The sequence below is a fragment of the Rutilus rutilus genome (assembly GCF_951802725.1).
Source record: "Rutilus rutilus genome assembly, chromosome: 18".
NCBI lineage: Eukaryota > Metazoa > Chordata > Actinopteri > Cypriniformes > Leuciscidae > Rutilus > Rutilus rutilus.
In genome coordinates this window covers 18,302,994-18,317,411 of record NC_140231.1, presented here as the reverse complement: position 1 = coordinate 18,317,411, position 14,418 = coordinate 18,302,994, and the positions used below count along the sequence as shown (strand labels likewise).

At 37.8% G+C, this 14,418-nt stretch overlaps 1 protein-coding gene across 1 annotated transcript in view; it reads left to right on the top strand.

Moving 5' to 3' along the window:
- The window catches only part of jam3b (junctional adhesion molecule 3b), a gene marked incomplete at its 5' end in the record, with an annotated part of 32,147 nt that overhangs the window by 15,229 nt on the left and 2,500 nt on the right, over positions 1–14,418 (top strand). Inside the window, 6 exons of the mRNA XM_084386722.1 lie at positions 9,657–9,725; positions 9,826–9,939; positions 11,104–11,256; positions 11,672–11,874; positions 13,971–14,070; positions 14,151–14,280. Of these exons, the coding sequence (XP_084242848.1) occupies positions 9,657–9,725; positions 9,826–9,939; positions 11,104–11,256; positions 11,672–11,874; positions 13,971–14,070; positions 14,151–14,280 (769 nt within the window). The remainder of the gene's footprint in view (positions 1–9,656; positions 9,726–9,825; positions 9,940–11,103; positions 11,257–11,671; positions 11,875–13,970; positions 14,071–14,150; positions 14,281–14,418) is intronic.

Genomic DNA, 14,418 nt, shown 5'->3' with positions numbered 1-14,418 from the left:
GGGTGGTATTATTCAGCTGTCAGTACCTCATTGCTTTGCTACACAATTCACGCGCTCAACAATAGATGCTGTTTGCAGCACTGGGACCTTTTAAGGCTCGAGCAGCAGAGAGAATATACGAGTTAATGTCCACGAGGACTGGAGCACCGCTGCAGTGTGCATTTCATGCTCTGATCCATCATCGTAAAGACGTCATCAGAAATCCAGAAACGTCACCATCTCATATTGTTTAATGTCACGAGAAGAGAAGGTTTCTCTTTACGTTTCAAAGCGTACGCTTGTGCTGCCACCGCTCTTGAAGAAGGCTCTGGCAGAAATTAATTAGGATTATGGAAGAGGTCAGTGTGCTTGTGCTAGTATGCGAGGCATTTGCAGCGAGCGGCGATGACGCCATCTGTGCTGAAAGCAGTGAGCGGCTAATTCTGGAACTGAGTGCGACACGATTTACAGATTTTGGGTTGGAGCCGCCTCACGGCGAATACGTGATCCTCCGATCAGCCGAAAACAATTTGGTGAGCTAAATTGGGGCCTTTTATCGCTGACGGAGGAGATAAGCATAGCCTAAATATTATGTGCATGTATGCAAATGCATTGCAGATCTCTGATTATCAGTTTCAGTGGAAAGCAGTTGTTGAAATGGCATCTCACAGCCACAAGCTTGAAAAATAAGCCTCCAGTAGATCTTATCGGGGGGTGGTCAGTGCTCCCAGCTGCCCACAAATGGGACAGGAGGAGATGCACAGCTCTGACTTACCTGCAAATGCAACCAATTAGTATGTTGCACAGTCTCTGCCTGCTGTTGACAGCTGCTATAAATAGCAAAGGCTTCTCCAACAGTAACCTGTTCTCACCCCTGTGGAAAATAACTCATGGTCTTGCTACGTACAACTGCCCTCTGAAGAATCACTAACCTGCATTGGGAGAGGTTAAGTGATGTTGGTCAGTTGAGCCTATATTTTAACCAACCCGATCTCACGAATCAGTCACATTTGTACGAATTGGTCGTGAGATAGCGTTGATTTTAACACTCGTGTCCTATGTGGTTCTAACCCTCATGTTCTAAACATCATGTTGATTTTTCAAGGCTTTTCATATGTAATATTTTTATAAATAAGCCAAAATCAAAGGCAAAATATATATTTTAAAAATGTAATTTAAAATATGTTACATTACTTATGTTTGGGGTCTCATTTTAGTTTATTTTTATTTTTTTATACATCTATTTTTCCATTTTCATCCATCCATTCTCCAAACCGCTTGTCCCATGTGGGGTTGCAGGGATACTGGAGCCTATCCCAGCATCGTGAACCCTAGGCAGGGAAAAGGCCATAGTTGTTTTTTTTGTAGGTTTTTTTTATGTTTTTTTTTTTCATTATTAATATTCATTCATAAATAAAATATGTATTTATTTTATTAAAAAAAAATTATATATAATTTTTTTTAAAATATTATTTTCATTTAAAATATTTTATTTTATAAATATTGTTGCATTTACAACACTTTTATATTAGATAAAACATTAAATTCCGTTAACAGAACTTGAGTGTTAAATTTATATTTTATCAAATACTTTTCCTATTTCCTAAAATTGGGGTACTAAAAAGTAACCCGCCTTTGTACTGTTGCTATCTGGAATGCTTTTTGTTCTGCCGCTGTAGCCACCAGGCCCTGTCCCGATTAATTTAGTATTCATTCACTCCCACTGCCTGAAACTGTGTCACAAAACAAAGGTTTCGATTGATGTTCATGTGGACTTCAACCATGTGATGTGTGACACTAAACAAGAGGTCTGTTTTTATTGGGGGGAAAAAAGGCGGCGATCTAATCAAGCCCAGTTATTTCATGTGACTGGAATGTGGGGTGAAAAGTACTCCTAATATGATATATCTGTAAAATGTATTTCCCTGTACTGCTTTTTGGTGCCAAAATATAGTATTTCCAAATGCAATCAAATAAAGCCATATTCAGCCCAACACTAAATCACAGCTGACTGTGAAAATCTCACCTCATTTGAAACCTGTCTCTATGCAGAAGAGGCGTAAAGGGATACAGGACAGAGATGTGGAATGGGAGATACGCACACTCGCTGAGCCCACCGGTCCCGTGAACTCCAGTCGGCTGGAGGACAAAAGGAAAAGGGGCCTCCTGCAGTAACTAATGCTGACGCAAAGTGACATGTACTCAGGCATTCTGTGACACCGCTGCCCCTCTCTCACTGGCTCAACTCAAGCTTAGTCTTTGACCTGGCTAGATCAGAGCAGAGCTCGGCTGTGGTCTAGCCCTCAAATACCTCTAAGAGAGCCTATAGCATCCACATGTGAAGGCAAAAAATTACAAATGCAAAGAGCAGAGCCTCTGGCTAAATGTGAACTGGAACACCGAATTTGGAATAATGCAAATTAACCCTGTTGCATGTGATCCTGTGCAACCTAGTCTAGTTTACCTGGATTTACTTAAAGCTGAAGTCCGTAGCTTTTTTGGGTTGAAAATTATCCAAAATAAATTTGTTCAAAACGATCTGCTTGCCTTAGCTCGATTCAAAATGGTAAGCTTGTATTAATGTTTTTAATTCCAGTGGTACTGGTGGATTTCCGTGGGAAATTCAAGCATGTCTTTGTCGTCATTACGTCACATTTGTACACATAAAGAAGGTGTCTCGGCTAGTAGGCTATATTGCGTGTGAGGATGTTGGAGGTGGAGATTTATAGTCTTTTCTCGCAGCACTTGATTTGATTAAACTTATCAATTTGATGGCGGATCCAGAAAGGTTCAAATGACAATCACTAGTGACAACTGGAGATTCACCCGACGTAAAACGCGAAAGACTTCGGAGAAAAAAGAGACTGCAACCGGCCCATGCGAAAACAAGGACAAATATCGGAAGGGCATTAAATGTAGTCATGCAATGCTGATGTTGTTAGCATTAACAATTTGAGTACAAAGTATAATTTGCAAAGTTTGACGTGATATGATAAGCGATCGTTAGATTTACTGCAATGCTTTTTTTCCCTTAGTTAGTCAGAACAAAAGTGGATGTTATTTACTTGTTCAGACGTCATTTTTCGGTGAAAAATCTTATGTTGGTCACACTTCCAAAGAGTAGAATCTGTGATTGCGAATGACAGTATCCACACCACCAGCGTGATGATTGACAGCCGCACATTCTCCTCAAAACATTGGATTCATCCGCGATGTGCCGTGCCGAGGCGCAACGCACGTAAAGTTGATAATTCCGCGAATAACTGCAGTTGCAGATTTCGAACAGAGATGGCGACAAAGAGGAAAAACTGCAGACTGCAGCTTTAATCTAAATAAATAAAATGTTACAGGATACTCTACATCAGGGCTGCCCAACCCTGCTCCTGCCGATCGACTGTCCTGCACAGTTTATCTCCAGCCCTAATCAAACACACCTGAAGTAACCAATTAAGGTCTTCAGGATCACTTGAAAATTAAAGGCAGGTGTGTTTGATTAGGGTTGGAGATGAACTGTGCTGGACAGTCGATCGGCAGGAGCAGGGTTGGGCACACCTGCTCTACATCTTTAATTTCTAAAATCTAAAAATCTTCCAATTCTTTAATTTGGATATTTTTTTTATGTTTGTGTAATTTAATTATTATTATATATAAGTCTAATATAGTATATTTTTGCTTATTTTGGGGATATATCACATATAGGATATATGTATACAGAAGTCTTTAACTGTTGCGTGCCGTCTAACACTGTCACGTTTTTGAGACGCTGTGTCAAGTTATACATATTCAAACTTTTAAAAATGTGTCTCAATTCTGCATTCTGTTTCATCCCTTTGCTTGTCTGCTCGTTTTTGAACACGGGAATGCGTCCTATAGCTGTAGATTTTAAAAAGCACGTCTTCACAAAGACAATGAACATTCCTCCTACTGTCGACCGTAGCAAGTCAGTGTTGTGTTTTAGTTAGAGGTGCACTTCAGGAGGAATGCCTGCTTGTTCTACACTTGCACTTTGAAGTGACGCCTAGTGACATTTGCTCAGCAGCTGAAGGAATATCAGAGGTATTTTCGTTTTGGAGATTGCCTTATCTTTGCTGAATGCTGCTATTTTTAGTCTTGGTGAAACAAGAAAGAAACTCATTTCTTCCATGATAGAAATCTACTCATCTAGCAGTTCACAACATTTAGAGTATAATGGGACTTTGGGAATATGTTACATAACAGAATAATTTTCCTCAACTGAATAAGAATCAGAGAGTACAGATATATCCAACATGAGAGTTACATGTAAATGAACAAAATAAATATCCAGCCAATATAATGACTGCGTCTAGCTCCCCGAGGTACCTTCCTCTCGGCTTTCATTATTAGACATCTTCAATTGAGACTGGATGAAACGGATGAGTCTGAGGGCAGAACATAAGGTCATTTTTTTTTCATTTCTCCAGCCACTTGGGACTTTTTAGACTGTAAGCGAATGAATATTCAACTTTAGACCTCTAAAAACGAGCATTTTCTCTTCGTAATCTTCTGTGCTTATGCAAAAGAGTCTTTGCTGAACCTATCTGACTTGTAACACTCATGCAAATAAACCTATGGCAGACCTAAATGTGTAAATATCTTTAAAGGAGATAAAACTGTAGACCGTTGAGATCATACATTTGGGCAGCGTCAAGAGAGTAAGAGCCGTCCACAGCTGTAAAAACGCCACCATTACTGACTCAAAGCTTAAACCTCTACACTTTTGTTGATGCCGTTGTTTTCATGAGTTCTGAGAGGTCAGCTATAAGCTACTTTCCCTGTAGCAGGTGGGATGTCCTACGCGGAGATTATTTAGAGGGGGGTTTAACACAGCCATGCCAAGTACTGAGGCGACTGGCTTCACAAGAAGCCTTAAACTCAACAGAAATGCACTTTTACATGGGATTTTCCCATGGGAATTTTTTTTATGCACATTAAGAGTATATTGGAATACATCCATTATGGGCATTAATATTTTTGGATTAATATCATTGATATAAGTGGCTGGTGTTTCTTTGCTAGTGACTTGCATCTTTGTTTATAAAAAAAACTTTTATTTTGTATTTATTTATTTATTTGAGATAATAAATAACTGACCCATAACTGTGTTTATGAGCTGTATTTTGAGGAAAATTGTGAGCTAAATGCACCTTTTTACAGCTGAAATATGTAAAATATTCTAAAATGTGTCATTTTAGCTGGATATTATTATTATTATTATTATTATTATTTCAGTTCCCCTGATGTGGCAGTTGTGGCATGTTTTTGTGATAAATGAATTAATTTGCTTAATTACTAACTTAATTATCCTACTTTAACACCTTGATTTGAGCATAATTTGTTTCCTTTTATATAAAAAAAAAGCCATCCCATAATGCACTGCAACAGACTCAGTGAAAAACAAAATAAAAAAATCGCGGATGAAGTGAGTGAAATGTTAATGATGAATATAATTGTTAATTATAATAATAACTGTTTTAAAAATCGAGTTATTGCCTAATTAAAGTGCTCCACATCACTCACTATGAGGTTAGGATGCTCCCTTAGAAGGCAGCTGTCTATGTAGGTGGTAGATAGCCCACTAGATTTCCAAAGAGAGCTTGTATTCCTCCCATCGGCATCAAACAAAAACAGATGCCAAAATGCCCATGAGACAAAATGTGAATTTAAAACACGTGGTCTCCTCTGTTATTTCTCAATGGTTTGCCCTCGTGAGTCCACACAAGTGTTCGTGCAGGCTCGAAGGGTGTAGTGTACGAAATACACTCCTCAGCGAAGTCACACTGGGAATATTGCTGTACAGTTCTCCATGTGAGGAGGATTTCTGACCTCTTGCACATCATGAATTGTTCAGGGCTACAAACATGCAGATCGTTTTAAAGCTGCGGGGGCAGAGCCCGAGTGTGACTGTCTGTGATGTGAAATCACTCTGAACTTCAAAATCTATTCCAGTTGGATACGATCAGCTTATAGGGACCTATGGGACACATCCAATCCAATCCCAGTGAAGTAGACCCGGGATGTGAAATGAATGGCTCTGTGGGCATCTCTTTCTCAGCCAGTGAACAACCTCCCAGCCTCCTCCCCCCTAGCGAAATGAATCAATGCTGCAGTTTAAAAATAACAAGGAATATTATCCACTTCATGCATTGCTGAGTGAACCGAATGCGTTGAATGCTCTCTGACAGGCTGCGTCGGAGCAGAATGTGTTCGGGCTCTTCTGCACACTGGTCGCGGATCACGATGCAGGGTGTGGTGGGTTTTTAAACGTCGCACTGTGGAGGCTGTCCAAACAGCCCCATGATTCTGGCTGTATAACTCATTTCTCTGTGGTGTAATGTTTCTCCATAAGCCGTCATGCTGAGTTAGGTGTTGAAGACAGGATTAGAAAATGGCTTCCTCGAATAGGGCGACCTCACCGTCGTGCACTTTTCTGAGTTCAGTTCCAAGGTGGTCCATTCATGCAGTTTAAATACAAGTTAAGCTCAGACAGCGTAATGCTGATTACCTCAAATAGAAATTAAGGTGAGACACTTAGAAGTGAATGGGGCTGATTTAAGAGCAGTAATGTGAAGCTTATAATTTTATACAAGTACTTACACTATCATTCAAAAGTTTGGGGTCAGTAAGATATTTTTTTCTTGAAGTGAAGTACTTTTATTCAGCAAGAATGCATTCAGTTTAGTGACAGTAAAGACATTTATAATGTTACAAAATCAATTTCAAACAAATACTGATCTTTTGAACTTTGTTCGTCAAACAATCATCATATCAGCATTATTGATAATGATTTCTGAAGGATCATGTGACACTGAAGACTGGAATAATTCAGCATTACCATCGCAGGAATAAATTGCATACATTTTAAAATATATTAAAATAGAAAATGTAAATAATATTTAACTTTTTTTACTGTATTTTTAATCAAATAAATGCAGTGCTGGTGAGCATAAGAGACTTCTTTCCGAACTAGTAAAACTTGTGCTGTAAAGCGGTTTCAAATCATCATTTTGCAGTCTTTCTAGGGTTTAAGGAGTTACATGGTCATGGTGACAACGCTGAATATGAACATAACTTCAAACAGAAAAGAATAGTTAAAATAATGTTAACTTGCATATTGTTTATGTCTTGTGGCTATCCTATTGAAACAATGACAATTGTGGTGTTTACTTGGTGCCCTATTCACTTCCTTTGTGCCTCACTGTAAATCAGCCCCTTTACAAAAATTGCCACCAATTCTGTTGATTGAGTATTACAGCACACAGATGCTTTATGTAGATATGGAAATTTGGCTAAGTCAGTAAAGCTCTCTCTCTCTCTTTTTGTCTCTCTATTATATTATTCAGTTCTGTAATGCCCAGGATTTTACCCAGGCATTACACTAAGATTACTGAAGAGAACCAACAGTTATGCCTCTAAAGGAAGAAGTGGGAGATTAAAGCTCGGTTAGGATTGTCACATCTCATCCAGCTGTGCTCTCCTAACAGGAAGAGAGAGGTCAGGATATATAGGTCATAGAACACCTGCCTTGTTTGAGGGCTCAATTATCCCTCAAATGGCACTTCACCCGACAGGACAGACCCTTCATGATCGGGTGAGGTGTACGGAGGCAAACATTACTGACACAAGCTACGCTTTTGGTAGTGCTGCTGAACACCAGCCTCCTATTTGATGGCATGAGAGGACAGGATGTGGCAGGGAAAAGTAGACTAGAGACGCCATCACTGCTTCCTGGACGTCTAGTCACAGAGTGGACAATGGCCTTTGTGTCCTCCATCTGGCTGTATGTGATCGTAAAAGAGGATGTAAACCTGTGGATGTGGATGTGGATGTGTTTGTGTGTGGGTTTTTTTTGGGCACATCCTGCATCCTTTCCCATTATGTCATTGCATCGATCTTCCTAAAATTTCTGCATTAAAAAGTATTATTTACACTAATACGCTAATGCGACTAAAAATGTGTGACCATTATTCAGAAATCTAAGCTGGGAAGCTTTGTGTGCGTTCATGTGCGGTTTCACCAGATCCCGCGTGTTGTTATTGTTTACTGAAACTAATAAAAATGTTCAGTAATTGAAATAAATCTGAAATCAAATCAAATATAAAATATAAATTAAAATATACAATTAAAAAAATGAAACATAAATAAATCTAAAACGGATATAATCTGATATAAAATAAATTGGAGCTAAATAGAAACATTTAAAAAGAAAATAAATAAAAAAGACAAAAGTACATACTACAATTAAAATTAAAACAAAATATACAAATAAAACAATTTAAAATATGAATAGTACTATTATAGTAAGTAACACTGAATCCTACTAGGGTGTGCATGAGTGTTTTCTGCACAGTGTGAGTAGGGACGTCCCGATTTGTGCTCAAATGACTCTTATGAACTCATTCTTTTGAATGGTTCAGTCACTCGTAAATCATCCAAAGCCATTACTCAGTTGACAAATGACTCCCTCACTGAGTTACAGAGATTTTAGATTTGTTAAAAATTACATAATTCTATTTACTCCCTGGTTGCTAACATGTCAAAGAGTTGCAATGATGCACATGACAAAGATGCATATTCACAACAGTTAAGTTGTATAAATTAATAATGGTATTCGGGAACAAAAAGAGGCTGTTAATGTTTTTTTTAGAAACAACACCAATATTTCTTACAGTAACAATTTTTGTTGTACTGTCCTTCTCATATTTAAACAGCAACACGCTGATGAGGTTTCTCTCTCAGATTTGCATCCACGTCTGTTGTATTACTAGCCTTGTTCTGTGTTAGATGGATGAATTCTCAAGAGCCTTGGCCCAAAATACAATCATCAAAGATTCATAAAAATTATCCCTAGCAATTGATGGCCATTAAAATTTCAGTGCCCTGAATATATGCTCTTTCAGGAAAAAAAATAAAATAATACACAATGTTTTATAAATATTTGTATGGAAGATTATGACACAAAATTAACACAGACATACAGTGCTTGTTTATGGATGGCTTATCCATGGTGAACCCAATGATTTTAACCGACCAGCTTTTCATAGGGAGTTAACCTGTAACCTTTTAAAGTGGTAGAGAAAGCATTGGGGTTTATAGGTTGTGTTCTATGCAAATAGAGCAAGTGTTCTTCTTCCTCTGTGAACACACCGAATGAACAGCATTACTAGATTCATTTAAATACATTTTCTAGATGTTGGACAAAAAGGAAGAGACACAAACTTCTAAAAATAGTACGGACTTCAAAGTTGACCTTTTTGATTTAACATGTTTATTAGTGACTACGTGAACTTAGTGAGCCCCTCTGGCCTTCACTTTAAAGCAGTCAGCTGTTATTCATAACACAGAACGGAGACTGCCAGTCAGCCTCCACAATTATCTGTGGTGGGACGCTTTTACATCAGTGATGTTTGTTGTGAGAGTGAAACTAAAAATGGCTGGTAACATATCCGTTCACAGCTCACAGGGATGCGAAGAATGTGTGCTGTCAGGGTGGAGGGGGACGACTGTTAATTGAGTTTCATCAATCTTTAAAAGAGTTTAGCGGTACCAATATCGCATGTTGTTTAGGTCGCAACGACACCCCTGAAATGTCAGTGGGTCGATGTTCAAGTTGTTAATTCAACATAAAACTGATGTTTGTCTCCATCTTCTCGTTGCAGGCTACATCAGCACCTTGGCAGTCATCCTCAAGACGGCGAATGAAAAACCGTGGGTCAATGAGTTTGAATGTAAGGCTGAGTAATTTACTCCCCCGCAGTCTTTAGCTGCTAACATTAAACTCGGCACTTGAACTGCTCACAAGCGCTCTCGTTTTGTCTTCCCATGCAGCAGTCGAGCTGTCCTGCGTGATAGAGTCGATCACCACTTCTAATCCCAGAATAGAATGGAAGAAGATTAAGAATGGAGAGCCCAGTTATGTATTTTTTGAAAAGGAAATCGCAGGTAAACTATACAACGCTCTTCTGAACACTGTGCCATACAACATATTGATGCATAATATTTTACAATAAGGTTAGCTAATGCAATAGTTAACATTAAACATATCATTTGTTAATTCTACAAACACTACCGTTAAAAAATTTGAGGTCGGTAAGATATATATATATATATAAATAAATAAATAATTTTTTTTTTTTTTTTTTAAAAGAAGTCTCTGATGCATTTATTTGATCAAATTAAAACAGGAAAATGTAAATAATTACAATTTAAAATAATTTTCTATTTTAATTTATTTTAAAATGTAATTTATTCCTGTGATTGGGAAATATAATTTTTTTGCATCATTACTCCAGTCTTTAGTGTCACATGATCCTCCAGAAATCATTCTAATATGCTGATTTGATGGTCAAGAAACATTTATTACTATTATCAGTGTTGAAAACAGTTGTGCTCCAAAATAGAAATCTTATTTAAGATGATAAATGTCTTTAATGTCAATGATCAATTTAATCTGTGCTTGCAGAATAAATGCATTACTTTCTTTCCAAATAAAAATAAAAATCTTAATGCCCCCCAATTTTTTTAAACATAGGTGTGTGCCATTACATTTAACATCATATGTCAATGAAATATAAATTAAAGTACTAGAAATAAATATGAATGAACAATAAACAATTGTATATTTATACATAAACATTCACCCAGATTAATGTTGGGAAAAAAATACGGTTACAATTTGGAAAATCGTTTTATAATAAAATTTAATTTGTAAACAGTTAACAATAACAGCTTACTTGAACAAACAATGAACAATACAGCATTTATTAATATAGGTTAATTTCTACATAATACATTTTAACACTTAACAATGAATAATATAGTAGTTATTATTGATGTTATATTATTATTATAAATGAATATTAAGCTAGATTAACAAATGCTGTAAAGGTATTGTTCATTGTTAGTTCAAGTTAGCTATTGTACCAAATGTTATCAAATTAAAACCTAATACGTCAACCAATGTCAATGAATTGAAACGCATTTCCTCACATTCCATCAGTATTTAGTAAGCATTTGGGGCTGGAGTATAATTTACATCACATTGCATGCAGGGGAACAGCTTTCAGTCCACCCATTTCAACCTTCTCTCGTTTTCATTTTCTCCAGGTGACCTGGAAAAGAGGGCGAAAATTCGAGAACCTGCGACCTTAGTCATTCTCAACGCAACGAGATCTGACACTGCTGATTACCGCTGTGAAGTCACCGCCCCCAGTGACCAAAAATCCTTCGATGAGATTTTGATATCACTCGTTGTAAGAGGTGAGCGGTTCCACTCAAATAATTCTACATCTATTGATTATTGTCTGACAGCCCCACAGTACTGTGCCTTGTGCTGAAATGGTTTTTTTTTTTTTTTAGAGGAATTTTGAATCTGTTGTAGACATTGTTAGTACTTCCCAACTGCTATGATGTAACGTGAGATGGAGCGGCGAGCCAAGGCATCCACCCTTGGCGCACATTTGAGGATGCTTGCTCAAACCCTACAGGGCGTGTCCAGGGCTATATGAGGAAACCTCTGAAACTGCATCTGAGTTTAATCAGGGATCTAAAAGGGGAAAGAGCAGCATGTTCAGTTAGCCAGGATGCTTGCAGTCAGAGTCACTATGGTGCATGTGTGTAAGGATGCTATTGTCTGTGCAATTACGTTAAGATGATTCTCTTGTGTGCCTTGCAGTGAAGCCCGTCATGCCCAGATGCTCCGTACCCAAGTCCGTCCCGGTGGGCAAACCAGCAGAACTGCATTGTGTGGAGGATGAGGGCTACCCGAAGTCCCAGTACCAGTGGTTCCGTAACAAGGAGGAAATCCCAGAAGACCCCAAGACCAGCCCAAAGTTCTTAAACTCCACTTACACCCTGAACGGAGAGATGGGCACTCTGGTGAGTTCGGAAAAAGAGGCAATGGGGTAGGCGTAGGGATATTTTTGGGGACCCAGTTGATGTGCGATGGGCTCAGCCATGAAGGGAATCTGCTGCCCTCATTTGCACATTCCAGAGTGCCATTCTCCGCCATTTGTACTCGGTGCCCTCGACAACCTTCACACCACTTTTTTAAAGTTTGACCTGCACTGCAGCACAGCCTCTTCCCCCTAAGGAGGCAACGTCTGAAGGCCCGACTGGGTCCTTAAAGATCTGCCAGAACCTCGTTTGACACCTCTGTCTTGATTTTTATAACATCGCACCACAATCAGAAAGATGCTTCCAGGATTCACACAGATTTTTTAGTTTTAGTCTAGTTTTTGTTTTTTGATGAGAGGATCCTTTACATTTTTGTTCATATTTCATGTCATATTTATTCAGTTTAATCAGTTGTTGGTACCTAATTTTAGGTGACGAAAATTACATTTTAATTGATGCAAGAGTTGAAAATGAAACTAAATATTTAAACCAGTATATTTTCTTCCTTAAAAAACATTGTTAGCTCATTGTTAATATCCTGCGATGCAGTTTTTTTTTTCAACAGCGCGTGTTAAATAAAACCGTGTAATTATTGCTATGATCCACAATAAAAAAAAAACTTGATTAACCCTTCAAGTATTTTGTTGACAGGTTAACACTGCTTCTTAGAAACACACACACACATTATATACTTCTCAAAAGTTTAGGGTTGGTAAGATTTTAAAAAAGTCTCGGTAACACTTTACAATAATGTTTCATTTGTTAACAATAGTTGTATTAACTAAGTAAGGGTTAATGCCCGACGAGGTGTCCATTGTCAGGTATTAATGGACGACGGCGAAGGGCATTAACCCACTTATACCATGGTCACTTGCCAAATAACACATTTTTAAAACATTAGTTTATATTTTAATTAGTTTTACAATCGAAATCTAAAGTTTTTACAAACAATAACTTGGTTTCCCTGGTTACGCCTGACGGTTTATTTAGCAACCGGAGATATTTATAGTCCGCTCAACTCGTAGAACCCTTCAGTTTAGCTAACTTACGAGCCAGAAAGTTAACGTATTTTTTTTTTCATGTAAGTTAGGCTTGTCTAGCCATGGGCGTTACACTTTCGTTTTTTTTAACCTATAATTAAAACACACAGGTAGTGTATAACGGCTAGCTAGATGTTTGTTTTGATACAATAAATTGTAAACGGATACTTTGACTGCCTGTTGCTATGGTTACTCACAGCTGATGTAGCCAGCACATTTATTTATTAATTTCGAACGGTAAACAGTCAGTTTCACCAGAACTCCTTTACTAGGTGTCCTCTATCACTTTTTAAAGGACAGCCAATCAGAATTGATTGCAGCCAATCAGAATCGAGTATTCACCCAGACCATGGTATAACATGAACTAACCATGAGCAATAAATTTGTTAATCTTTGTTAATGTTAGTTAATAAAAAATACAGCTGTTTATTGTTTGTTCATGTTAGTTCACAGTGCATTAACTAATGTTAACAAGATTTTAATAAAGTATTAGTACATTAACAAAGATTAATAAATGCTGTATAAGTGCCGTTCATTATTAGTTCACGCTAACTAATGTAGTTAACTAATGAACCTTATTGTAAAGTGTTACTGAAGTCTCTTATGCTCACCAAGCCTGCATTTATTTGATCAATAACACTATAAAACAGTAATATTGTGAAATGCTATTACAATTTAAAATACTGTAACTATTTTCTATCTGAATATAATTTAAATGTAATTCCTGTGATGGCAAAGCTGGATTTTCAGCATCATTACTCCAGTCTTCGGTGTCACATGACCCTTCAGAAATCATGATTTGGTGCTCAGGAAACATTTCTTCTTATTACCAATGTTGAAAACAGTTGTGCTGCTTCATTCGTTATTTTTTTTCAGGATTCTTTGATTAATAGAAAGTTCACTTTTGATCAATTCAATGTGTTCTTGCAGAATAAAAGAAAAAAATATATCTTACTGACCTTAATCTTTTGAGCAGCACTGTGAGTTATTATGCGAAATGATTTGTCAACTTAAATGACTGTAATTTCTGGTTTTCAGAAATTCAGTGCGGTCAGGAAGGAGGATGCGGGGGACTACTACTGCAGAGCCAGGAATGAGGCTGGGTTCTCTGAATGTGGACCGCAGTTGATGGAAGTTTGTAAGTATTTAGATTGCCTTTTCCCATGTGACAGGACACCCCTCAAGTCCATGATCTCATACTTTGCCTTTTTTTTCTAGATGATATCAACATTACTGGAATCATCCTGGGCGTAGTGGTTGTGGTGACAGTCCTTCTGTGTATAACAGTGGGCATCTTCTGTGCCTATAAACGAGGCTACTTCACCAGCCAGAAGCAGACGGGAAACAAGTAAGCGCATGTCTTTGACGGCCACTTCCGTCTGAGTCACACTTGGTCCCAGAGCAGTTTTGACTCACCGTTTCATAGCTTTTCGTCCCCAAAGAAGCTCCTGAATGTCCCCAGCTTATCCTTAACATCACATTTAGC